This window comes from Cherax quadricarinatus, chromosome 76 (assembly GCF_038502225.1).
Source record: "Cherax quadricarinatus isolate ZL_2023a chromosome 76, ASM3850222v1, whole genome shotgun sequence".
Taxonomy (NCBI): Eukaryota; Metazoa; Arthropoda; class Malacostraca; order Decapoda; family Parastacidae; genus Cherax; species Cherax quadricarinatus.
The window spans coordinates 18,610,299-18,638,139 of record NC_091367.1 but is presented as its reverse complement, the minus strand read 5'-3'; the positions used below and the strand labels follow the sequence as shown (position 1 = coordinate 18,638,139).

Genomic DNA, 27,841 nt, shown 5'->3' with positions numbered 1-27,841 from the left:
CCTGTAGCGGGATGATGCAGGTACAAGACCTGTAGCGGGATGATGCAGGTACAAGACCTGTAGCGGGATGATGCAGGTACAAGACCTGTAGCGGGATGATGCAGGTACAAGACCTGTAGCGGGATGATGCAGGTACAAGACCTGTAGCGGGATGATGCAGGTACAAGACCTGTAGCGGGATGATGCAGGTACAAGACCTGTAGCGGGATGATGCAGGTACAAGACCTGTAGCGGGATGATGCAGGTACAAGACCTGTAGCGGGATGATGCAGGTACAAGACCTGTAGCGGGATGATGCAGGTACAAGGCCTGTAGCGGGATGATGCAGGTACAAGGCCTGTAGCGGGATGATGCAGGTACAAGGCCTGTAGCGGGATGATGCAGGTACAAGACCTGTAGCGGGATGATGCAGGTACAAGGCCTGTAGCGGGATGATGCAGGTACAAGACCTGTAGCGGGATGATGCAGGTACAAGACCTGTAGCGGGATGATGCAGGTACAAGACCTGTAGCGGGATGATGCAGGTACAAGACCTGTAGCGGGATGATGCAGGTACAAGACCTGTAGCGGGATGATGCAGGTACAAGACCTGTAGCGGGATGATGCAGGTACAAGGCCTGTAGCGGGATGATGCAGGTACAAGGCCTGTAGCGGGATGATGCAGGTACAAGGCCTGTAGCGGAATGATGCAGGTACAAGGCTTGTAGCGGGATGCAGGTACAAGGCTTGTAGCGGGATGATGCAGGTACAAGGCTTGTAGCGTGATGATGCAGGTACAAGGCCTGTAGCGGGATGATGCAGGTACAAGGCCTGTAGCGGGATGATGCAGGTACAAGGCCTGTAGCGGGATGATGCAGGTACAAGACCTGTAGCGGGATGATGCAGGTACAAGACCTGTAGCGGGATGATGCAGGTACAAGATCTGTAGCGGGATGATGCAGGTACAAGACCTGTAGCGGGATGATGCAGGTACAAGGCCTGTAGCGGGATGATGCAGGTACAAGGCCTGTAGCGGGATGATGCAGGTACAAGACCTGTAGCGGGATGATGCAGGTACAAGACCTGTAGCGGGATGATGCAGGTACAAGACCTGTAGCGGGATGATGCAGGTACAAGGCCTGTAGCGGGATGATGCAGGTACAAGGCCTGTAGCGGGATGATGCAGGTACAAGACCTGTAGCGGGATGATGCAGGTACAAGACCTGTAGCGGGATGATGCAGGTACAAGACCTGTATCGGGATGATGCAGGTACAAGACCTGTAGCGGGATGATGCAGGTACAAGACCTGTAGCGGGATGATGCAGGTACAAGACCTGTAGCGGGATGATGCAGGTACAAGACCTGTAGCGGGATGATGCAGGTACAAGACCTGTAGCGGGATGATGCAGGTACAAGACCTGTAGCGGGATGATGCAGGTACAAGACCTGTAGCGGGATGATGCAGGTACAAGACCTGTAGCGGGATGATGCAGGTACAAGACCTGTAGCGGGATGGTGCAGAATAGGGTGTGTGTTGAAGCAAACTCCGTGTATCTTAATAAAAAATCTGGTTGTTAGAGATACGTGAATGAACAATTAGACGCATGTGCGCCTTATCTATCTTTAATTTGTATCTTTAAATTGTAGATATCTGGAATAAAGATACCCAGATGTTGCACATGTGTTTAATTCTTTATATTGTCTGTATTGCATACCACTGATATTTAGACACAGGTAACAAAAAAAGACACAATTCCGTGACTGGAACGATTCACAAATAACCCGCACATAAAAGAGAGGAGCTTACGACGACGTTTCTGTCCGACTGGGACCATTTACAAAGTGAGTTTTTAAATGGTCCAAGTCGGACCGAAACGTCGTCGTAAGCTCCTCTCTTCCATGTGCGGGTTATTTGTGTATACACAGGTGTTCTGATTGGGTGACTTGTGTTCCCTTTATAGTAGAACGTAATATACGTATTATACGTATACATATTGCAATACGGTAAATATGTGTAAAAAAAAATGTTATTCGTTTAGCGGTTATTCTGCCCATGTTTTCTTAATAAGTTGCTGATTACGGCATTATTTTGGGTAGCGAGATGCATGAAAACGTCGAGCATAGTATAGTGGATCATACCATGGGTGTGGGTTAGAACTGGCGATGAGAGAGTTGCAAAACTCCAGACCGACGTGTTAGCCACTGGGTCAACTAGTTTCAAATTTTGGTCACAGTGGTGGCCTACGCTAACCTTCCTATGGTGTAGAAATATCTAGTGGGATGAGACCTGAGTTTTTCAGTAGCCGAATATTTTTAATACGTTATGCATAAGCGATTTAACTCGTCTAACATAAATTAATAAATTTTTTGCTTCTCTAACAATCAAAGGTCAGTTATAATACAATTTGTTAATTATAACTCGTAATGTTAATCTTTATGACAGTATTAACCCAAGTTGTGTGAGTGACATTCTCCTTAACTCTCACCTCTGATTTGATTTTTGTTTGAGGTTTTCCTGGTGAGTTAACACCAGTTGTTACATTAGTTAACTATGTTACTGTACTAGTGTTAGCATGGATAATAATAAATATATTTGTTCTTTACCAAATTAATTGCTATCGTAGAATTTAACTTTTAAAAACTCCATTTTTGTAAACATATTAAAAACTAGTTATTGGTTTTTATTTCATTTTTCTTTATTTCTGTTTATAATGTTTATAATGTGCCGGTACCTGCTGAGTATAGTTTCGTGACCTTTGGAATTCAAACAAATCCTACAATGATTTTGCAAAGTGCAAAAATACTGGTGATGTAGGTCACGACTTTAACAAATTGGTAAGTTCCATATTTTTTAGATTTTCTTACTAAAATGCCAAGTGATGTGCAACCTTGTATAGAGGATAAAAAGTGCTCATCGCTGGAGAAGGTGGAAGAATTAGCCATTGCGTATGTTGGGCGTCATGCAATTGAGCGTTGGACACTTGTCACACTTGTCATGGGTTAACAACCGCAGGCAAGACCTAACAAAGGCAACACAACAGAGGTGAGGTGTTAAGGGAAATCAACCTGACGACACTGGAGGACAGGAGAGATAGGGGGGATATGATAACGACTTACAAAATACTGAGAGGAATTGACAAGGTGGACAAAGACAGGATGTTCCTGAGACTGGACACAGCAACGCGGGGAAACAGTTGGAAGCTGAAGACACAGATGAATCAAAGGGATGTTAGGAAGTATTTCTTCAGCCACAGAGTAGTCAGGAAGTGGAATAGTTTGGGAAGCGATGTAGTGGAGGCAGGATCCATACATAGCTTTAAGCAGAGGTACGATAAAGCTCATGGTTCAGGGAGAGTGACCTAGTAGCGACCAGTGAAGAGGCGGGGCCATGAGCTTGGACTCGACCCCTGCAACCTCAACTAGGTAAGTACAACTAGGTGAGTACAACAGAGGTGTTACGTACCTGTGGCACGCATGTCTCTGGGTCCCTTGTTATGAGGTGATTGGTGACTGGGTAAGAGGGGAAACAAACCTATTCTCAGAATACTCTCAAAATTCAGGGTCCCAAAGAGTGAAGTGCATCGCTAGTAACAAGCTGGGTCTCGGTTACACTTAGTTGATTAGATTGTTACATAAGCATAATCATCAACAGTCAGCAGGTCCCTCTCTAGCTATCCGTCTCACCTCCTTAGTTCCACTACTACAGCTACTACCACCTCTACCAACACGTCACTTCACCTGACTCCTGCCACTATATATACGCATTTTCTTAGTTTTCTCCGTATTAGGACTGAAGAAGTCACTCATGGCGAAACGTTTTCCTTTAATAAATGTCCTGAACTGTACATAAGTGTCTTTTTCCACACAATACAAGAAACTTGTCGACCAGATGAAATTCAGGGTCGTTGAGAACTTTTGTTTACCTTATAACGGGTGATAAAGAACGTCTGTATATACACACATGATCAGTAAGATAGTTGATCTGATGTTCCCTTCAACTGCACATCTCGGGTTTCGGAAATATGTCATTAATTGGAGTCGTCACTTTCATGGTCTCTGAGGTGTATTGCACCTTACTGCTATCCTCAGTATTGTTTTATATACAACATATATACTGAGATTATCCTATTAGAAGCTTATTGCGGACCTATGTTTAGTGTTCCTACGCAGAGTTTCTATACTGAAAGAAAATATGAATTATTATGAGAGAAATTACCTGCATGAGGTTTACAGAGTATTACCTAAATTATTACGTGCAAGTAATCTGGGTGAGGTAAGCGAGACTAATCACAGTAGGTCGCAGAACTGTCACTCCTTCGTTGCTCACTCCATCACAACTCTCACAAAACGCTAAACCTGACATTAAAATAATAATTACAGTATTTAAACCAGCTAATCTGGTAAATTAAAATTATGTGGACAGTATACTTTGGTTTACTTTCTGGGTACAATACATATAATACAATAATGTTATTAGAAAAGAAATTCGTATTATCACTTACCATTTAATTAGTGGATCACAATTATTGTGTAACACACCCTAACACAACCATAATAACTGGAATTTATGGTGGCCAACACAAACAGAGGTGGCCTTACGAGGTGCGGGGCCGAACTGGGAACAGTTTAGGTGGGGCCCATATATGGAAAGTAATCAAACTGTGCACTTAAAAAACACATGCGAGCTAATATACCAGATGTAAACTACATTCTAACCTAAAATTGCATACATGTAAGTCTACAAGTTACAAATTAAATTTGTATATCACCTCTGAAAAGTACAGTCACAATACCACTTGCTTTAGTCACTGGTAAATGATTTATTGAGAATATTTATTTATTTTTGTTCCGAAAAAAAAATCAGAATTGAAGTGCACTGTTGCAAACAAATTATCTTTTTTGAACTTTTAAAAATCACTTAACACGCGTAGACTATAAATGAATCATATTATTATCTTTTATTAGAGAAATATATTTTTCTCTGCAAAGTCTTTTAGAATTTTGTCGACGTTTAAACTCCTTTGTGGCAATATAAACACAAATGCAGTATAATGTGATCCTTTATTGACTACGTTTCGCCCACACAGTGGGCTTTTTCAAGTCACAAACAGAACTACCTGGGGTAGCAAGCAGGTCTGACGACACAAGGAATGCCTGCGTACAACACCGTAATTCACACAACCACTTGATAAACTACAGAAACTCAAGACTTATCGCCACAGAAGACAACACTCAATACCGAAGAATCCTGGAATCATCACTCATTTCTATATCCGACAACTTCAACCAAAATAGTGGCTTCTATAACATAGCTGAACCACTTGCCAAGAAACTTCTTCATCGCTATCCCACATAAGAACACTGTAGAAGGTCTGCTCACAAACTTATCCAATCTCCTTTCCAAGCTACCCAAGTTTTTAGACTCTATAACCCCACTCGGTACATCATCAGATGCAGCATTCTTCACCTGACCTCAGCCGGACTATAAATACTCGCGTTCCTTCCACCCCAGGTAGTTCTGTTTGTGACTTGAAAAAGCCCACTGTGTGGCCGAAACGTAGTCAATAAAGGATCACATTATACTGCATTTGTGTTTATATTGCCATTGTGTCGGTATTTTATACCATTTATTTCCTAAACTCCTTTGTGTTGTTGTGTGCACTTGGCAAGCTGAGAATAGATTACACTCTAGCGCAGGGCCCCTTTAGGCGCTGGGCTCAATTGGGAGCAACCAGTCCAATCAGATTAAGACCGGCCCTGAATACGAAATTACTGTACATTATGGGTAAGATGGGAAGAATCAGACTCCTCTATATTTCCATCCTTGTTGCCGAATTGTAAGGGTTTTCCACACTATTTATCTCAATTCGTCAGCAGGAACGTATCAGCAATTTCTAAATAACGGATTGAGGCTGATATACATCAATTGGACCTCGAAGATGCCTGGTTACATTACACAAATAAAAGACCAGTGTTCACACATTTTCACTATGGCGTCCTCCCATCTGCTTCGCTCTGCGGCTGTTTCACATCCAACCCGCTCGAAATTTTTCAAAGGGTCAAATCAGCATCACGTTTTAGTACACAATTATAATCAAGTTTACACTCGCTAAATTTAGGAAAATTCAGAACTTTCGTTGACAAAAAAATGGTTGTTGGAAAATGGTTTAAATTGGTTCTTCCTCTATGAGACGATTCCAGCCAACTCTAGCTTGAGTGGCTGTTCTTCTAGGCCTTATTGCAATTTCTTCCTCTTAAATTCCTTGTTTAGCATTATCTTCAGTTTCAATCATGTCACTTTCCCTTGGATTACAATGTACATTTAGTTGAGCACCATTTAATTCCAAGGGAATTAATTTATTAATTGTACACAAACTTGCATGACTATGACATACCTTGACATTCCTAACAACACCTTGTGCATCTGGGAATAATGTTAGTACCTTACCCAGAGGCTACAATGTTCGATGTTGCTCAGTATCAGTTAATACAGTGTCACCTGGTTGAATGTTCTGTCGATTTACAGCCTCTGTCGCACCAAACATTGGATCATTGATTGATCACTATATTTAACACCTCAGATTTATTAGCAATTTTTTCAGGATTATTTCTGTAGATAGGTGCAGTTTCCAGTTTTCATCCACATGTTAAGTTATGTGTTAATATGTCTACATCAATTATTTATTCGATATTCTGCCTCCATTGATACAGTACAGAATTCCAAAATAATTCATTCCCTGTGTAGCACCCTCCATAGACACCTTTTTATTGTACCTATAAATTGTTCATAAATCCCACGAAGCTCTGAGAATAATAAATTTCCAAACACATCATCGCTGGGTTAACAGAGACTGCACCTCATTATTTTCCCGTAATTCCATCAAATTCTGGGCACCTGCTACAAAATTAGTGGCATTATCTGATATTATTAATCTTGGACAGGCTCTCCTTGCTGCAAATTTGCAACAAAACAGCTGTATAAACTGTTCTGCAGACAAGTCCTGAGCCACTTCTAAATGAACTGCCCTGGAAGCAGTGCAAGTAAATAAACATATACTTTAAAACGAGGTGTGATAAAGCTCAGGGAGAGAGAGAGAGAGGACCTAGTAGCGTTCAGTGAAGAGGCGGGGCCAGGACCTGAGTCTCGACCCCTGCAACCACAATTAGGAGAGTAAAATTAGGTGAGTACAATTAGGTGAGTACAATTAGGTGAGTACAATTAGGTGAGTACCATCTGTGAGCTTAAGTTGAGGCTGTACAATGGAGCTCCGAGACGGAACAATGCTCTTCTCCAGACTGAGGGACTGACCACCTCAAAACTTTAAGGGTGATGGACTGATTACATCGTCTTCAAGTATCTTCTGCTTCTATCAACTTTTCTGTACTTGACTGAAGAAGCCTACTGTGTAGGCGAAACGTTTCATAATAAAGATACCTAACTGTTGCATATGTGTCTTACCTAACAACATCCTCCTCACACACAGGTTAGGTTAGGTAAGGTTCGTCAGTTAACAGGACAAATGTTCCCTGACGCGGGTCTTAGTCAGATGATGACCCGCCTTTGGAGATCTGACCGAGGCCTTCCGCTGGCTTACCGGTCCACCCCTTTAAAAATTACGGTCATTTATAACCATTGTTATTTTTTTGTTAGTATTTCCTCACACACACATCTTTTCCCAGCTCCACCTCAGTGAAGGTAACAAGCAATAAATAAAATTTTACATGTAATATTATATAAATCAAAGCATTTTTACCGCTTGTATGATTTTTGTGAGGATTTAATAGAAATATTCCGCACACGTGCGTGACACTTTTGCGCAGTGTGGGTGAGCTCTTTGTTGACTCTCCCAGCAGCTGGTACTGAGTCAGTGCGCAGGTACAGATGCGGTAAGATATGATTTTCTTCGGATTTCTAACCCCGGAGGGTTAGCCACCCAGGACAGACCAAGAAAGTCAATGCGTCTTCGAGAATTGTCTAACTTATTTCCATTGTGGTTCTCAATCTTGTCTCCCAGGATGCGACCCACACCAGTCGACTAACACCCAGGTACATACTTGCCTGTAGGTGAACATGACAACAGGTATATGGAAAAACGTCGAAATACACAACCCGCACATAAAAGACAGAAGCTTACGACGACGTTTCGGTCCGACTTGGACCATTGACAAAGTCACACAGTGTGACTTTGTCAATGGTCCAAGTCGGACCGAAACGTCGTCGTAAGCTTCTGTCTTTTATGTGCGGGTTATTTGTGTATCGTTCCAGTCACGGTATTGTGCCTTTTTGTTATTTATAAACGTCGAAATACTTCCACTCCGCGGGAATCGAACCCGGGCCCTCCGTGTGTGAAGCGAGAACTTTAGCCACCAATCCACCGGAGCACCTACTACTATCCTTGTGTTACGCCTCAACTGCTGCACACTTTTCTGTTTACCATTTTTCATTGATGTTTCCCCCAAACTGCATTATTCTGATATAAATGCCCTAAGTACCAGAAGGTTTATCTGGAGTTTACCTGAAAGAGGTTTCGGGGGTCAGTCTGAGACCAGGCCTCACGGTGGATCAGGGTCTAATCAACCAGGCTGTTACTACTGACCGCACGCAAGCTGACGTACGAACCACAGTCCGGCTGGTCAGGTACTGACTTTAGGTACCTGTCCAGTGCCTTCTTAAAGACAGCCAGGGGTCTATTGGTAATCCCCCTTATGTAGGTTGCACATATTTGACAGTAGGATTGTAAGACAGTCATGGAAGGTGGTGTGACAGTTTGGTACCTGAGAAGCTGACTGGCATGTATGTTAGGTTATTAATATATAATCTGACAAGTTAAGGAGCTAATCTATATAATTCATATAATGGGCATGCAATCTAAACACTAATTTATTTGTTAATTAGCAACGATTTTGTATTCATGGTGGTGGTGTATTGTGGGTATTGTGGGTATTGTGGGTATTGCATATGTAGGTATTTTGCTTATTTAATAATACCTTGTATTTATAAAGGAGGTTAATGATTTAGATTTTTATTAGTAGTAACTTATGCATAAAAATACAGGAAGGCAGTATATATATATATATATATATATATATATATATATATATATATATATATATATATATATATATATATATAAATGTCGTGCCGAATAGGCAGAACTTGCGATCTTGGCTTAAATAGCAACGCTCATCTTGCCATATAGGACAAGCGAAAATTTGTGTATGCAATAATTTCGCCAAAATCATTCTGAGCTAACGAAAGTGTGTGTGTGTGTGTGTGTGTGTGTGTGTGTGTGTGGTGTGTGTGACTCAACAATCAATATTTGCACCAATAACTCATTACAGTTGTGACCGGGTGTGGAAGTGTGAATTGCTCATTACTCTATAATTTGTTCATGATTGTAGCCAAAGTATAAACGTAAGTAACCATTCTACAGAATTCATTACCTTTGTAACTTGTGAGCTTATTACCTTTGTACCTAGTTCAGCTATCAAAACTTTGGGGGCCCAGTCCCTGGACCCATTACGTACCTCTGTAATCTGTAAATACCTTTGTAACTTGTCATGATTGTGACCAGACTTACCTGGAGTTCATTACCTTTGTAAATTGTGAGTTCATTACCTTTGTAAATTGTGAGTTCATTACCTTTGTAAATTGTGAGTTCATTACCTCTGTAACTTGCTCAGCTATCAAAACTTTGGAGTCCAGTCCCTGGACCAATTATGTACCTCTGTAATCTTTTGACTACCGCCCACAGGATGGGTATGGGGTGACTACCGCCCACAGGATGGGTATGGGGTGACTACCGCCCACAGGATGGGTATGGGGTGCATAATAAACATATTAAACTAACTAAACTAAGCCTAACGAAAAAAATATATTTCACTGAGTTTGTTTAGTATTAAATTATTGTAAACAAATCTAAAATATATTTAATTGAGTTAGGCTAAAATAAATTGTTCTTGTTATATATCTTGTTAATATATCTTTAAACTTATAAGAGAAAATTTTAGAAAGGACTTAATTTTAAATGAGTTCTTGCTAATTGACCAGTTTTACATATTCGGCACGACATTATATATAATTATATATATATATATATATATATATATATATATATATATATATATATATATATATATATATATATATATATATATATATATATATAAAGATATTTAATTTTACAAGGATGCAGGAAAAATAATTACTGGTACGTTGTGTGTAGAGCGGACTCAACATGGACCGTGGTGGGAGAGTTCGTACTCTAACAGAGACGGTGATGGCTGATGAGACTTCAGAGTACGAGTGTGTTGTACTGACCTTAAATTTTGTTATATTCTTGCGTGTCATAATTGCTGAAATACTTTGACCTGAGTGATGATTCATTTTCTTTGGGACCCACTGTATATACGGTATAAAATTGTGGTTATATGGAAATATATTTTTTCATATAGAGTTATAATGGACCCATATCCACATTAATAATAGGGATAATGGGTAGTTCTGACAACCAGTTAGTGGTGTAGCCAAATATTTACATACGTAAGCTGTCTGATAGTATATTATGGCCATGGCTGGTTCAGAGGGACAAGTGAGTGTAGTTCTGAGATAAATACGAGTGATATTGGACAGTAAAACGTGACATATGTATTCTTATGCTTAGGAAAGTAAGTTTGGGCATAATATTGGTGAGGAAAAGATGGGCTTGACACCCTCCTTTACCTTAGAGAAGCCCCGACGCTGACCAATCTCCGCCCCAGTCTTCTTCGGTATGATGGTGGGCTGGTTGCGGTCCTTGGCGAAGGCGTATGGTCCGTAGTGCATCACTGATCCTGCGAAGACAGAAGACCAACTCACCCTGTGTTAAGAAGGTAACTTTTTCACAGTTTTGCAAGTTCTCAATGAAAGAGAGGGAGAAAGAGAGGGAGAGAGAGAGAGAGAGAGAGAGAGAGAGAGAGAGAGAGAGAGAGAGAGAGACAAGAAGATAGTCAGAAAGAGAAATATTATTCATGTCGTTGTGAATAACACATGTCATAATGACATACCACATAATCACATACTACAGTATAATCTCACAGTAAATATTATAATTACATATGTGACATAAGTCACAATCATATAGTACGTGTCATAATTTCATTCTGCATGTCATAATAACATTTCACATATTGGATTATACCACATGTATAATCATATACCACGTGTCGTTATCACATACCGCATATCATGACTTATCACATGATGCTAAGCTGGGAATTTATTGATTTATATTGAGAGAAATGAAACTCGAGGTAATGTAGCAGCTGAAGTGGCGTTTTTAGAAGTTCACTTCGCCGCACTGCAGCGAGGAAGTGATGTCACAGGCAAAGTCCGCCTCGCCACATATTATGAAGCGAGGCACGGATGTCACATGCAAAGTCCGCCTCGTCACACTGTCTACAGCGAGACATGGACGTCACATGCAAAGTCCGCCTCGCCCACTGTCTACAGAGAGGCACGGATGTCACATGCAGGCGATGTGTTGGTCTCAGGTAGAATCAACTTATCTAACCCTTCGAAGATGGTGAAAAATCCCGAATTATGTGAAACGGTGTTGGTGGTAGAAGTGATTAAAGGCAATTCCAGACATACTCTGCTACGTCAACCTTATTTGATAACAATTCTTGCTTCATTGAAGTTGTTCAGGTGATTACCAGTGTTACAGTACACGAGTACTTCGCTCTTGTTATTGTCGTCCCGCTGACACGCTTATCAGTGTTCATTGATTCTAGTGTTTAAGTTTCCTTCATGTGAAATTCGTCACATCCTATGCAGAGAATGATGTAGATCCCTGAGAAAGTATTTTCTGTTTTTGTCACTTGATCTGACTTGTCCTTGATGGCAGTGGGGGCTATGTTTTCAACTGTTGCTAGTTTTGGTTAGAGTTGGCTAGTGTGGCATGCAGAGTATGTTACAATTTATTCAGCGTATGTCACACTCCCATATAGACTGCATCCTAGCCAGTGAACCGGGCGCTAAGGGTTTAACGATCAATAAAAAACCCGTCGTTAAATAAGTGCCTTGGTTCATTGACCAATCAGACAAGCCCGCCAAAGCTGAAGCAATGTGGTTCACTTGCGATAAGCACTGGCAGACTTGCCTGGCTGCTGGGTGAGCACGGTGAACACTCTGTCTTTTGCTTTACCATCTGTCACTGTGGTGTACACTTTGTTCCATCTGTACATAGTGTACATACTTGTATATATCTGGTGAAGGCAAATATACTTTATAGTTTACTGTTTAGTTTTATTTGCTCAGATATTTTATAAACCATACCACGAGTGGGGATAGAACCCGGTAGCCACTGGGCCAGTAAGTCCAATGGTTAGCGTGTCGGTCTGGAGTTTTATGACTCTCTGATCGTGGGTTCTAGCCCCACCCGTGGTATGGTTTGTTTGCAATCTTGTCATTACGATTTCGTGTGTCATGATGACGGGTTTGAGGGGACTTGAGCTAGAGCTAGTCGTGGCCACGCTGGTGGGAGATTCGTCTGTAAAAATTTGAATTTGTGGTCTCAGTGGTTCTTATGCTAACCTTCCTATGGTGTATAAATATACCTAATTGGACGAATTCTATTGTACGTAGCTGGTCCAGTGGCTAGCGTGTCTATCTGATCGCGGGATCTATCCCCACAATCGTGTCATTACAGTTTCGTGAGTCAGATACTATATGATCTAAACAAAGCAGAATGCGTACATAGGAATTCTCATACTCATCCTAACAGTTTGTCTGAAAAAAAATAATGATATAACAACAGATCCTCTGGAAAACTTCCTGTCTCTCGCCAAAACCTTATTTGCCAGAGTTACGAAACACTTCCGAAGTTGTGCTGGCTTGATAACGAGGGTCAGTTGTTATTAAAATAAAACTCAAACCTCAGTCCTGAGTAATTAATGGTTCAACTCATAAGTTTCTTTCTTCTGTGTGCGAGTTATTTGTGTATTGCTCCAGTCACGGTACTGTGACTTTTTGGTAGGTAAGACACATAGGCCTAACTGTTGCCTATGTGTCTTACCTATCAACCTGTTGGCATTGTATACCATTTTGACATTCACATTTTGACTTTTTGTTCGTTTGAGTCGTTTGGTTCACCATGAGACCAGTTATTCAAATTCAAATTTTATTCTCTATAAGGATTACAATGTTGATAAATTAGACACATGTGCAACTCTTGGGTATCTTTATTGAGGAAACGTTTCGCCACACAGTGGCTTCATCAGTCCATACATAGGAGAAACTTGAAGAACAGGAGGAGAATGAGGTAATCAGTCCCTCAACCTTGAGTCGATGTGTTCAGTCCATCAACTTCTACTCAAGATTGATGGACTGAACACATCGACTCAAGGTTGAGGGACTGATTACCTCATTCTCCTCCTGTTCTTCAAGTTTCTCCTATGTATGGACTGATGAAGCCACTGTGTGGCGAAACGTTTCCTCAATAAAGATACCCAAGAGTTGCACATGTGTCTAATTTATCAACATGTCGGTTCTCTGAACCATTCATCTACAAAGGATTACAATGTTGAGTTTACAGAATTTGGTTATTGTGTGGTTTACATGTAGTAAAATAATAATTACAGAGTGTACCACTAGAACACCTAGCATGGCTAGGCATTTCGACTAGGCATATCATGACCGTTGTAGCTTACAGGGACGTACGATGATTTTTTCGACTGTTTTGTCGGAAGAAAATAATTGAAGGAATCCAGAATAAAACATAACAAACAACTGGATATTTATTTCCAGTTGGTATCCTCGTGACATGAGGAATGCATGATTTTCCAGTTGGTATCCTCGTGACATGAGGAATGCATGATTTTCCAGTTGGTATCCTCGTGACATGAGGAATGCATGATTTTCCAGTTGGTATCCTCGTGACATGAGGAATGCATGATTTTCCAGTTGGTACCCTCGTGACATGAGGAATTCATGATTTTCCAGTTGGTATCCTCGTGACATGAGGAATGCATGATTTTCCAGTTGGTACCCTCGTGACATGAGGAATGCATGATTTTCCAGTTGGTACCCTCGTGACATGAGGAATGCATGATTTTCCAGTTGGTATCCTCGTGACATGAGGAATGCATGATTTTCCAGTTGGTATCCTCGTGACATGAGGAATGCATGATTTTCCAGTTGGTATCCTCGTGACATGAGGAATGCATGATTTTCCAGTTGGTACCCTCGTGACATGAGGAATGCATGATTTTCCAGTTGGTATCCTCGTGACATGAGGAATGCATGATTTTCCAGTTGGTATCCTCGTGACATGAGGAATGCATGATTTTCCAGTTGGTATCCTCGTGACATGAGGAATGCATGATTTTCCAGTTGGTATCCTCGTGACATGAGGAATGCATGATTTTCCAGTTGGTATCCTCGTGACATGAGGAATGCATGATTTTCCAGTTGGTACCCTCGTGACATGAGGAATGCATGATTTTCCAGTTGGTATCCTCGTGACATGAGGAATGCATGATTTTCCAGTTGGTATCCTCGTGACATGAGGAATGCATGATTTTTCGGGGCAAAAAATCAAAAAAACATTTATGTCGTCAAACACTCCACTAGCATCTAGCGCTAGTTAGTGTTGTAAGTGATTTCTCAGTTGTAAAAAAAACATCTTACTCCCTTAACGAAGCTCTCTGATAAATATTTCGAGAAATATTTCTTCAAGACGGAGAGACATCACTATAATGGTTAGGTTAGGTAAGGTTCGTCAGTTAACAGGATAAATGTTTCCTGACGCGGGTCTTAGTCAGATGATGACCCGCCTTTGGAGCTTTTGGTCATCTGACCGAGGCCTTCCGCTGGCTTACCGGTCCACCCCTTTAAAAATTATGGTCATTTATAACCATTGTTATATACACATCACTATAATGATTTATCACTTTGCGGATAGAAAAAACTAATATGAGAAAATTGAAATTCATCATATTTCATTATAGCTTTTTTGTGCCTTACAAAATCAGTTTCACTTATTATTGACATTTTTGTATAATTTCCGTATAATTAGCTATTTCATTTACCGGAAATGCATGTTTTATATTAATCACTATTAAAGAATGTACAATGGATATGTAACTATATTAAAATTGAGGATATAAGACTCGGATTTTTGATATTATTCCACTAGTCACGAAGAGCAGTAATAGTGATAGTAGTATGTATTAATATCATGCAACATTTTACCAAGAGTAGCTGAAGCGGCGGTGCTATTGTAGCAACAGTGGCAGCACCGCTGCTATTTAAAAGTCGCGGTCATTGCACAACCTAGCAAACACCACCGCAGGGACCAGCAACCTAGCAAACACCACCGCAGGGACCAGCAACCTAGCTAACACCACTGAAGGGACCAGCAACCTAGCAAACACCACTGCAGGGACCAGCAACCTAGCAAACACCACTGCAGGGACCAGCAACCTAGCAAACACCACTGCAGGGACCAGCACCCTAGCAAACACCACTGCAGGGACCAACAATCTAGCAAACGCCATCAAAGGGACCAGCAACCTAGCAAACACCACCGCAGGGACCAACAACCTAGCAAACACCACTGCAGGGACCATCAACCTAGCAAACACCTCCGCAGGGACCCTTAACCTAGCAAACATCACCGCAGGGACCAACAACCTAGCAAACACCACCGCAGGGACCAACAACCTAGCAAACACCTCTGCAGGGACCAACAACCTAGCAAACACCACCGCAAGGACCAGCAACCTAGCAAACACTACCGCAGGGACCAACCAAGCAAACACCACTGCAGAGACCAACAATCTAGCAAACACCATCGCAGGGACCAGCAACCTAGCAAACACCATTGCAGAGACCAACTGCGTAACATACCTTGTGGAGGTGGCGATAAATCTTACGTGACAAGATTTCAATGTCTTACCAGAGGAACGAACCTAGTAACACATGTACAGTATATCACGACACCTGACCTGTAACCACGTGAAGAACATCCCTAAAACAAGTTTAGTTATCAGGGAAGCAGACCAACTTAGAGAAGCAGACTGTCTTCTGAATCGGACTTAATCATTACTTCCAATAGCACTTCGCATCACTCGGGGTCTTTCACTATCTTCTACGCTTTAGCAAAGGCAAAGTTGATTCTGTCTACAAGCCCTCCTCAAGGGGGGGCTCCTTGACACGGTGAAGAGGTTCTTAGTCTAAGGAATTAAACCCTTTGGTCTCCTTCCTCAGGCCGAATCTAAGTACCCCAATCCTCCCTTCCTTATCCCATCTTCCCCATAGCCCCCTTTTCTCCTCTTTCCTTCCCCCTCCCAACCCTCTCTATTCCCCATCCTGTTTGTAGTCTCTGGGGTCCTCCCCTCTGGCATTATGGTTTCTAGGTAGGGAGAAGTGTGCTGGGGTTCATCCCACTCCGTAGGGTCCCTCGGGGGTGGTGTAGTTTGCCATGGAATCTGAATTGTCTGGAGGTGCCCTGTTCCCTTCATGGAATTCCGAGAAGTGGGAGGGGTGTGCTGCAGATGATGGATGTATCTCCAGAGGCTGCCTGTGGGATCTGGGAGGTGACAACCGAAGGAGGTATCCTTTGTGGCAGGTTTCCAACCACCCTTTCTTTTGTCGGCCAAGGTGGTTCAGTAGATGTGAGGTTGCTATCCCGGAGTTCTGGTTCACTGGTATGAAGAGTAGGGTATAGCACTGCCACGCTAGCTGGACATTCGAATGTAAAAACTTGCATTTGTGGTCACAGTGGTGCCTATGCTAACCTTCCTATGGTGTAGAAATATACCTAGTTGGACGAATCTTATTGTGGCTAGCTGGTCCAGTGGCTAACGTGATGGTCTGGAGTTTTGAGACTCTGATCGCGGGTTCTATCCCTGCCCGTTGTATGGTTAGTAGGGTATAGCATGGGTTCCACGCTGCATCTGCACTGCTTGTGTGCTCGAGGCCCTCTCGGATGAAAGGAAGAACTTATGGCTCATCCATGCCTTCTAGTGACTGTCCCTCTACTGCCCCCCTTTTTTTTTCCTTCTTTCTTTTTTTCTTTAAAATAACAAGAAAGAAGCACCACAATCATGGAGACTTCGTTCTGCCATAACCCTCCTCCTCCTAGGCCCCTTTCTGTTCCCACATCCTGTTCTGACCCAGCTTCGTTATTGGATCATTTTCTAGATTCATCTCATACCCCTGTACATTCTGCTGGTGATGCTCCATCATCTGTTCCAGGTGCTGAGGCACCACCCATTTCTGTTAATGCCTCTGCCTCTTGCACGTGGTTTTTGGGTTGTCCACCTCCCTCAGGTCGGACCACCCACTGTACTACTCCTAAACATTCCAGACCACCTACTGACGACGGTTCTTTGATGTCTACCCAAAAACGACCTACGCGACACCCACTTTTTTTTGCGTACCATGTTTACTAGTACACAGTGGACTAAATTCTTTTCTCTACAATCGATATCTCCAACTGATTATCTTTCTGATCACAGTATTGGTAAAGCTCTTTTGTGACACATTGGCCAAAATATATCCTTTCACGTTCGTCGAAAAGGTACATGCGTTATTACAATTCAGAATTCAGAACAAGCTCACGATCTTTCCCACATAACTTCCATAGATAACATTCCAATCACAGTTTATAAGCACACTACTCTGGATTCTTGCAGTGGTACGGTGGTTTTACCGCATACCATTATGCAGAGTGATTTTCTCTCTTGTGGCGATGATATTTCAGAGCAATTAGGCCTTCAGGACATTCCTATTCTCAAAGTGGATACATACGTTCTGCCTGCTCGTGGGTGGAGGTGCTTTCCCAGTAACATTGCCTGCTTAACCTTCAACTGCCGTGAACTTCTGTCCTCCGTTTACATTGCAGGCCATCGCCTAGAGGTCCTTAAAGTAGTCCCTACTTCCCAAACAGTGTCGTAATTGCTGGCACTTGGGACACCTGGTTAAATACTGGAGATCTGTGGTGGAGTGCCTGGTCTTCGGTGCCACAGATCATTCCAAGTCTAAATTGCAGTCTTTCCCCCCTCTTGTCTCAATTGTAATGAATGTCGTGCTTCTTTTTCACGCCGTTGTCAAGTCTATCGTAATGAACGAGAAATCCATTATCTTTAGGAGAGTGAAGGCCTTACACTATGGCTGTCTCTCAGCTCTGCCTTCAGGGAAATCTTCCTCGAGTTCTTTATTCTCGAGTAGCTCAGAGACCTCCAACCTTGATGGTCCTCCCGCCTACCATCTCTGTTACCATATCTTCCAGGGTCACTCCCGTTTCTAATTCTTTTGCAGTTTTACCATCTGAAACTCCTTCCTCCATACCTCTTCCTACTTCTACTTCTTTATCTCACTCTCTAGTTTCTCAGTCAACAAGACCTCACAGGCCTACACTTTCTTCACGTCTATCACCTGTGAAATTGAATCTATCTTCTATGTAGGTGCCTAGCTCTTACCCCCATTTCTAACTCTCACATGAAGGTGGAGGTTCACCTCCCTTGTGTAGTCCCCTCATCTCACCCCCTTTCTAACTCTCACATGAAGGTGGCGGTTCACCCCCCTCGTGTAGTCCCCTCTTCTGTTTTCCCCCAGTCTTCTTCCCTAGTTCCCTTTCAACCTCCTTGCTCTCCTGTTCCACTGCAGGACACTTCTGCCCCCACCAGTGCATCTCTCCAGGTTCATACTCCCTGCTCCTCTCAGACCTCTTTGGTTCCCTCCATAGTCTCCCTGATCTTTATTTGCTCTACCTCACCTGTCTCTGAAATCATGGTATCGGCATCTTCCTTATTCGCTGAGACACTTGATGCTATCTCCAACTTTATTGCGGAGACAAAACTCTCAATGGACATGACACATCTCCTTCTACCCCTTCATTTCCACGACCTTTGCAACAATATTTTGCTTCATAGCATTCTGATTCCTTCTTGCTTACACACCTTTGCCCCCACACGTTGACTTCACTTACCCTGACAGATTTCATTGCTTCTTATTGTTGGCATACCTGTCTTTGTAAATAATGTCTTATTTACAACGGAATATTCGTGGCCTCATGGGTAATTGGGGAGAACTCCAAGTGTTTCTCTCCCAGTTTTCCCCAATATGTGTGGGTTACAAAAGCCCAAAATTTGTTCAGCTGTTATCGGTCCCGTTTCGGGACATCTGCTGTTACATTCTTCTGATCCCTTTCCTGATGAATCATTTAATGAGTGCGTGCATCTTGTGAGCGTTTGTATACCGTATCAACACTTTTTGTTCATTCTCTGCTGCATTATAATGCAGTTTGTCTTTATTTACACAGATACTATACAATTTGCTCTCTATATCTTCCCCCCATTCATTCTGTATCTCGGATATTGCATTTTTGATGTTTAATCTACCACCCTCCATTTTGTTATTGGGCGATTGTTAATGCTCACCATTTGTGGGGAGGGTCCCACTGTGACTCTTCTGGTGATCAGTTGGAGACTCTTCTCGCTTCTCATTCTCTTCATGTTTTAAATATGGGTGCTCCTACCCATTTTGACTCTCGCACTCAGTCTCTCTTTTGCATTGATGTTTCTATCTGTTCCTCGTCAATTGCACTTGATTACACTTGGTCTGTTCTCCCAGATCTACACGACAGTGATCACTTTCCTATTCTTCTTACTTCTACTACATATTCCTCCCGCCTTGTAACCCTTGTTGGCAATTTGGACGAGCAAACTAGGACTTATACTCTCGTCTTACCACCTTTTGTGAGGACTCTTTTTCATACTGGTACACCAGTTTTCAACCTTAGTTTTGATTGCAGCATCGTGCTCTATTCCTCAAACCTCAGGCAGGCATTCTCAGATATGCATCCCTTGGTGGTCTCCTGCTTGTGGCTGTACAGTGCATTTGAAACATGCTGTGTGGGGCCGTTATAGATATAATTGAACCTCGGAGCTTTTTGATTTTAAGCTGGCAAGGGCAGTTGCTCACCATGTCATACGTGACACTAAATGCACTTGTTGGCAAGAGTGTGTGTCTACCATTACCTCATCTTCCCCTATGTGTGCTGTTTGGAAGAAGGTACGGAAGTTGTGTGGCAAGTACACTCTAGACCCAGCTCCCTTTTTGAGGGTTGCTAGAGTTAGCATTGTGGAACCTCTTGAAGTTGCCATGGAAATTGGAAACTTTCTTGTCTGTCTCCCCCAAGGGCTTCACTTTTGCCCCTCATTTCTTGAATCTAAGTCTACCAAGGAGCAATTGCTCTAGGATTTCTCCTCTAATGGAATGAAGCCATATAACATACCTTTCACTTTCCTAGAGCTAGAGTTCACTCTTTCCACTTGCCAGTCGTTGGCAGCTGGACCTGATGATATTCATATCAGTATGCTACAACTTCTACATTCTATGCCCCTTACAGTCCTTTTGTGTCTTTTCAATCTTATTTGGGCACTAGGGGTTCTCCCTCAACAATGGAAATCTGCCATTGTGCTACCGTTTTGCAAACCAGGCACTTCGGGGTTAGATACCTCTCACTTTTGTCCCATTGCCCTGACCAGTGTAGTCTGCAAGGTGATGGAAAGATTGGTGAATAGACGTCTGATATGGTTCTTGGAGACTCGCAATACTCTTTCCCCTTGCCAATATGGCTTTTGCAAGGGCCGTTCTTCTTTGGACCCCTGGCTCCACTTAGATACATATGTGCAAAATACATTTGCTAACAAACACTCCGGCCTAGTAGTCTTTTTTCATCTTGAGAAGGCATATGGCACCACTTTAATCCAGCTGTTGGCAACAACGGTGGTTGTACATGCACCATAACAAATTGCACTCTATTAATTAAACCAGTTTTAGGTTTGTGGGTTTTTATCTCCTTATCACCATTGTCGTTCTTTGGAGACTGCACTCTAACGGCTCCGCATCGGCCATACTCACCTTACGCTTGGATATTTCATAGAACGACACCCTATTCCTCTCCGTGAGGTTTGTCGGGTCCCTATTTCGATTCTTCACGTTTTTGTCAATTGTCCAGTTTACCAGCGAGCAGCAGGATTTACCTCCAACAACGCCGCCACCCTACCACTCTTACCTTTTCTTCCCTTCTTGCAGACGGTCCTGCTTTTGACTTACAATCACTTTTTGGCTTTTTGTCAGCAACTGCTTTACTCTACGAACTATGACACATAGCCCTTAGCGTCCCTTCCTCCCCTTTTCTCCCCTCACCTCTGATCCCCTCTCCACCTAGCTGTTTATAGCCTCAGCACTATTTTCTACCCTGCTTTGATTATAATAATCTATGTACAAGCGACACAGCTACAACCTGAGACCTCTCTCTCTGTCGCAAGTGACGTCACTATCTCTCACCACAGACCATGTTGAACTTTCTCAGCATCTCACTGACCTCTCCTCAGCTACATACGTGAGTACAAATAGGAAGAGCGTCTGTCTGGCGCTCAGCAGAGGGAGGATCAAACCTCCACGCCTTGCACTGAATGACCCACATGGGTTTAGTGCTTAACATGAATTAAACATCCTCAGCTCCTATATAACATGACATTTTGTCTATGGTTAAATTAATAATCTGCAGTGGACGAAAAGTCTTCAAAGAAAAAAAAAAAACATACCACAGGCGGGGTTAAAACCCGCGATCAGTCTCAAAACTCCAGACCGACCGTTGCATTTGTGGTCACAGTGGTGTTTATGCTAACCTTCCTATGGTGTATAAATATATCTAGTTGGATGAATCTTATTGTGGCTAGCTGGTCCAGTGGCTTACGCAACGGTCTGGAGTTTTGAGAGACTCTGATCGCGGGTTCTAACCCCACCCGTGGTATGGTTTGTTTGCAATCGTATCATTACGATTTCGTGAGTCAGCATGTTATTATCATCATACTGTCAATATATAATAATTTTATCAATCGTAATCGAATTTCATAATCACGTGATATAATCACGTGTCGTATGTCATAACTGCATACTATATATTATTGTAACCACGAACGAGTGGTATTGATCAATAACAACACTGCGCTAGCGCCACAGGACCACCCAACCCTACAAGAATGGCGCAGCCAGCACAGCCCAACAGCTAGCTGTGTGCTGGCTGCGCCATTCTTGTAGGGTTAGGTGGTCCTGTGGTTTAAAGCGTCATGTGGTTCTCGCTTACCATGAGGCAGGCCAGTACAACATGGGTTCGAATCCTTGGCTAGCGCAGTGTTGTTATTGCATACTATATGTCGAAATCAATTACCACATCATCATAATTACCCATCACAAGTCAGTCACATGCAGCCATAATCGCATATCACACATCAATCACTTTCCACTCATCACTCGGGACTTTATAATTGTGGGTTAACTGTGAACTCTACCAGTTAAGGTATTCTGACTTATGTTTATAACTTACATCTACAGTTATTTTACCTTATTTTATCTTGATGGTACCTAGTGTCTCTACGAATGTACCCATAATGTACCACTACGACTCGACTTAGTGTACCTCGACGACTATACCCAGAGAACACCCATCACAATTGTATCCACAGTGTTCCCCACCACTGTACTCCAGGGTGTTCCCTCCATGACCGTACCTCACCACTCTGCCCAGAGTCTACCTCCACAACTCTACCCAGAATATACCCTCTTGACTGTGTAAACAATGTTCTGATTATACTCAGAGCGTATACTCGCCACTGTACCCAAAATGTACCCTCGACTAGCCCAGCGTGTACACCCACGGGATTACTCAGTGTTTCCCGACGAGTTTACGATCGTGTATCCTCACGAATTTACCCTGAGTGTACACCCAAGAGTTTACCTACCGTGTACTCCCACGGGTTTACCCAGAATGTTCCTCCACGAGTTTACCAACGTGTATCCCCACGAGTTTACCCAGAGTGTGCCCCCTACAAGTTTACCTAGCATGTACCCCCACGAGTTTACCCACATGTTTACCTAGAGTGTACTCCTATGTACTCTCAAACTTACCTGGAGTATACCTCCACACCTAACCAGAGTTTGCTCCCAGACTTACACATAGTGAATCTACTCCACTGAACACTGTAACCTTCCTCCTGTACCCAGCATGTACCACTACCACAGTACCAATAGTGCGCCCCCACGACTGTACCCAGCATGTACCACCACCACAGTACCAATAGTGCGCCCCTACGACTGTACCCAGCATGTACCACTACCACAGTACCAATAGTGCGCCCCCACGACTGTACCCAGCATGTACCACCACCACAGTACCAATAGTGCGCCCCTACGACTGTACCCAGCATGTACCACTACCACAGTACCAATATTGCGCCCCCCACGACTGTACCCAGCATGTACCACCACCACAGTACCAATAGTGCGCCCCTACGACTGTACCCAGCATGTACCACTACCACAGTACCAATATTGCGCCCCCCACGACTGTACCCAGCATGTACCACTACCACAGTACCAATAGTGCGCCCCCACGACTGTACCCAGCATGTACCACTACCACAGTACCAATATTGCGCCCCCCACGACTGTACCCAGCATGTACCACTACCACAGTACCAATAGTGCGCCCCTACGACTATACCCAGCATGTACCACTACCACAGTACCAACAGTGCGCCCCCCCACGACTGTACCCAGCATGTACCACTACCACAGTACCAATAGTGCGCCCCCACGACTGTACCCAGCATGTACCACTACCACAGTACCAATAGTGCGCCCCCATGACTGTACCCAGCATGTACCACTACCACAGTACCAATAGTGCGCCCCCACGACTGTACCCAGCATGTACCACTACCACAGTACCAATAGTGCGCCCCTACGACTGTACCCAGCATGTACCACTACCACAGTACCAACAGTGCGCCCCTGCGACTGTACCCAGCATGTACCACTACCACAGTACCAACAGTGCGCCCCCACGACTGTACCCAGCATGTACCACTACCGCAGTACCAATAGTGCGCCCCCACGACTGTTCCCAGCATGCACCACTACCACAGTACCAATAGTGCGCCCCTACGACTGTACCCAGCACGTACCACTTCCACAGTACCAATAGTGCGCCCCCACGACTGTACCCAGCATGTACCACTACCACAGTACCAATAGTGCGCCCCCCACGACTGTACCCAGCATGTACCACTACCACAGTACCAATAGTGCGCCCCTACGACTGTACCCAGCATGTACCACTACCGCAGTACCAATAGTGCGCCCCCACGACTGTACCCAGCATGTACCACTACCACAGTACCAACAGTGCGCCCCTACGACTGTACCCAGCATGTACCACTTCCACAGTACCAATAGTGCGCCCCCACGACTGTACCCAGCATGTACCACTACCACAGTACCAATAGTGCGCCCCCCACGACTGTACTCAGCATGTACCACTACCACAGTACCAACAGTGCGCCCCCACGACTGTACCCAGCATGTACCACTACCACAGTACCAACAGTGCGCCCCCACGACTGTACCTAGCATGTACCACTACCCCAGTACCAACAGTGCGCCCCTGCGACTGTACCCAGCATGTACCACTTCCACAGTACCAACAGTGCGCCCCTACGACTGTACCCAGCATGTACCACTTCCACAGTACCAACAGTGCTCCCCCACGACTGTACCCAGCATGTACCACTACCACAGTACCAATAGTGCTCCCCTGCGACTGTACCCAGCATGTACCACTACCACAGTACCAATAGTGCGCCCCTACGACTGTACCCAGCATGTACCACTACCGCAGTACCAATAGTGCGCCCCCACGACTGTACCCAGCATGCACCACTACCGCAGTACCAATAATGCGCCCCCACTACTGTACCCAGCATGTAGCACTACCACAGTACCAATAGTGCGCCCCCCACGACTGTACCCAGCATGTAGCACTACCACAGTACCAATAGTGCGCCCCCCACGACTGTACCCAGCACGTACCACTACCACAGTACCAATAGTGCGCCCCCCACGACTGTACCCAGCATGTACCACTACCACAGTACCAATAGTGCGCCCCTACGACTGAACCCAGCATGTACCACTACCACAGTACCAATAGTGCGCCCCTACGACTGAACCCAGCATGTACCACTACCACAGTACCAATAGTGCGCCCCCCACGACTGTACCCAGCATGTACCACTACCACAGTACCAATAGTGCGCCCCCACGACTGTACCCAGCATGTACCACTACCACAGTACCAATAGTGCGCCCCTACGACTGTACCCAGCATGTACCACCACCACAGTACCAATAGTGCGCCCCCACGACTGTACCCAGCATGTACCACTACCACAGTACCAATAGTGCGCCCCCACGACTGTACCCAGCATGTACCACTACCACAGTACCAATAGTGCGCCCCCACGACTGTACCCAGCATGTACCACTACCACAGTACCAATAGTGCGCCCCTACGACTGTACCCAGCATGTACCACTACCACAGTACCAATAGTGCGCCCCCACGACTGTACCCAGCATGTACCACTACCACAGTACCAATAGTGCGCCCCTACGACTTAACCCAGCATGTACCACTACCCCAGTACCAATAGTGCGCCTCTACGACTGTACCCAGCATATACCACTACCACAGTACCAATAGTGCGCCCCTACGACTGAACCCAGCATGTACCACTACCACAGTACCAACAGTGCGCCCCTACGACTGAACCCAGCATGTACCACTACCACAGTACCAATAGTGCGCCCCCACGACTGTACCCAGCATGTACCACTACCACAGTACCAATAGTGCGCCCCTACGACTGAACCCAGCATGTACCACTACCACAGTACCAACAGTGCGCCCCTACGACTGAACCCAGCATGTACCACTACCACTTGTCAATTAGTGCGCCCCGACGACTGTACCCAGCATGTACCACTACCACAGTACCAACAGTGCGCCCCCACGACTGTACCCAGCATGTACCACTACCACAGTACCAATAGTGCGCCCCTGCGACTGTACCCAGCATGTACCACTACCCCAGTACCAACAGTGCGCCCCTACGACTGTACCCAGCATGTACCACTACCACAGTACCAACAGTGCGCCCCTACGACTGTACCCAGCATGTACCACTACCACAGTACCAACAGTGCGCCCCTACGACTGAACCCAGCATGTACCACTACCACAGTACCAACAGTGCGCCCCTACGACTGTACCCAGCATGTACCACTACCACAGTACCAACAGTGCGCCCCCACGACTGTACCCAGCATGTACCACTACCCCAGTACCAACAGTGCGCCCCTACGACTGAACCCAGCATGTACCACTACCCCAGTACCAACAGTGCGCCCCCACGACTGTACCGAGAGTGTTGCCACAACCTCTGTGGAGACTGGACAATAAAGGTCGTGTTTCCTGTCCGGCAACTGAGAGTTTACTTAGGGAATCTGGGTGGAGTGTTAAGTTTGCCAACGTGACTTGCTCAATAAGAGTTGAATAACCTTGTCCTGTTGAGAATCGGAATATATATTTATAAAGGAGAAGGATCTAATTCTTGCGCAAGAAAATATGAAGTATAAAATTCGTTAGGATAAGTGTGAGTTATGTTTTCCAGGAAAAGAGATGAAAGTTAAGATTAATGAATCTTGAGGAAACTAGACTAAAAAACGTATAGTTTTACTGTGATGTACATAATAGTTATGGGCAATGAATATTTTTCTCTTCTTTTACAGTGTTCTCTACAGGAGAAGTTGTTACTGTCCCATTGCTCCCGGCATTTTAGTCGCCTCATACGACACACATGGTTAACGGCTTAAAGATTCTTTTCCACTTCCCCATGAGGAATAGAGGAAATAAAGAAGAACAAGAACTATTAAGAAAAAGTAGAAAAACCTAGATGTGTTTATATGCATGTGCATGCCTGTGTAGTATGACCTAAGTGTAAGTAGAAGTGCAAAGATGTACCTGTTATCCAGCGTGTTTGAGACAGAAAAAAGACACCAGCAATCCTTCCATCATGTAAAACAGTTACAGGTTTCTGTTTCACACTCACTTAGCACGACGTTAGTACGTCCCTGGGTGGTTGCTAACAACGTACTACGTAAAAGTAGGCCTTAGATAAGGATGTGGGATGTCACCATGGTTGCTCAATATATTTATAGATGGAGTTGTAAAACGAGCGAATGGTCGGGTGTTGGCAAGAGGTGTGGGATTAAAAGATAAAGAATCAAACACAAAGTGGGAGTTGTCACAGTTGCTCTTTGCTGATGACACTGTGCTACTGGGAGATTCTGAAGAGAAGTTGCAGAGGTTGGTGGATGAATTTGGTAGGGTATGTAAAGGAATAAGATTAAAAGTGAATATACGAGAGAGTAAGGTGACGAGGATAACAAAAATATTTGGTAACGAAAGACTGGCTATCAGATTGGAGGGAGAGAGTATGGAGGAGGTGAATGTATTCAGATATTTAGGACTGGACGTGTCAGCAGATGGATCTATGAAAGATGAGGTGAATCATAGAAGTGACGAGGTGAAAAAGGGTGACTGGTGCACTTAGGAGTCTGAGGAGACAAAGAACTTTGCCCCTGGAAGCAGAGAGGAGAATATATGAGAGTATAGTCATACCAATACTCTTATGTGGGTGTGAAGCATGGGTGATGAATGTTGCAACAAGGAGAAGGCTGGAGGCAGTGAAGATGTCATGTCTGAATGCACTGTGTGGTGTAAATATAATTCAGAGAATTCGTAGATTTGGAAATTAGGATTACTAAAAGTATTATCTAGAGGGCTGAGGAGGGGTTATTGAGGTGGTTCGGACATGTAGAGAGATGGAACGAAATAAAATGATTTCGAGGGTTTATAAATCTGTAGTGGAAGGAAGGTGGGGTAGCGGTCGGCCTAGGAAAGGT

The 27,841-nt window shown here is 44.0% G+C and overlaps 1 protein-coding gene across 1 annotated transcript in view; it reads right to left on the bottom strand.

The window, feature by feature from the left end:
- Positions 1–27,841, bottom strand: part of LOC138854975 (zinc metalloproteinase nas-13-like) — a 138,317-nt gene that overhangs the window by 43,094 nt on the left and 67,382 nt on the right. Inside the window, exon 6 of the mRNA XM_070101340.1 lies at positions 10,704–10,813. Within this exon, the coding sequence (XP_069957441.1) occupies positions 10,704–10,813 (110 nt within the window). The remainder of the gene's footprint in view (positions 1–10,703; positions 10,814–27,841) is intronic.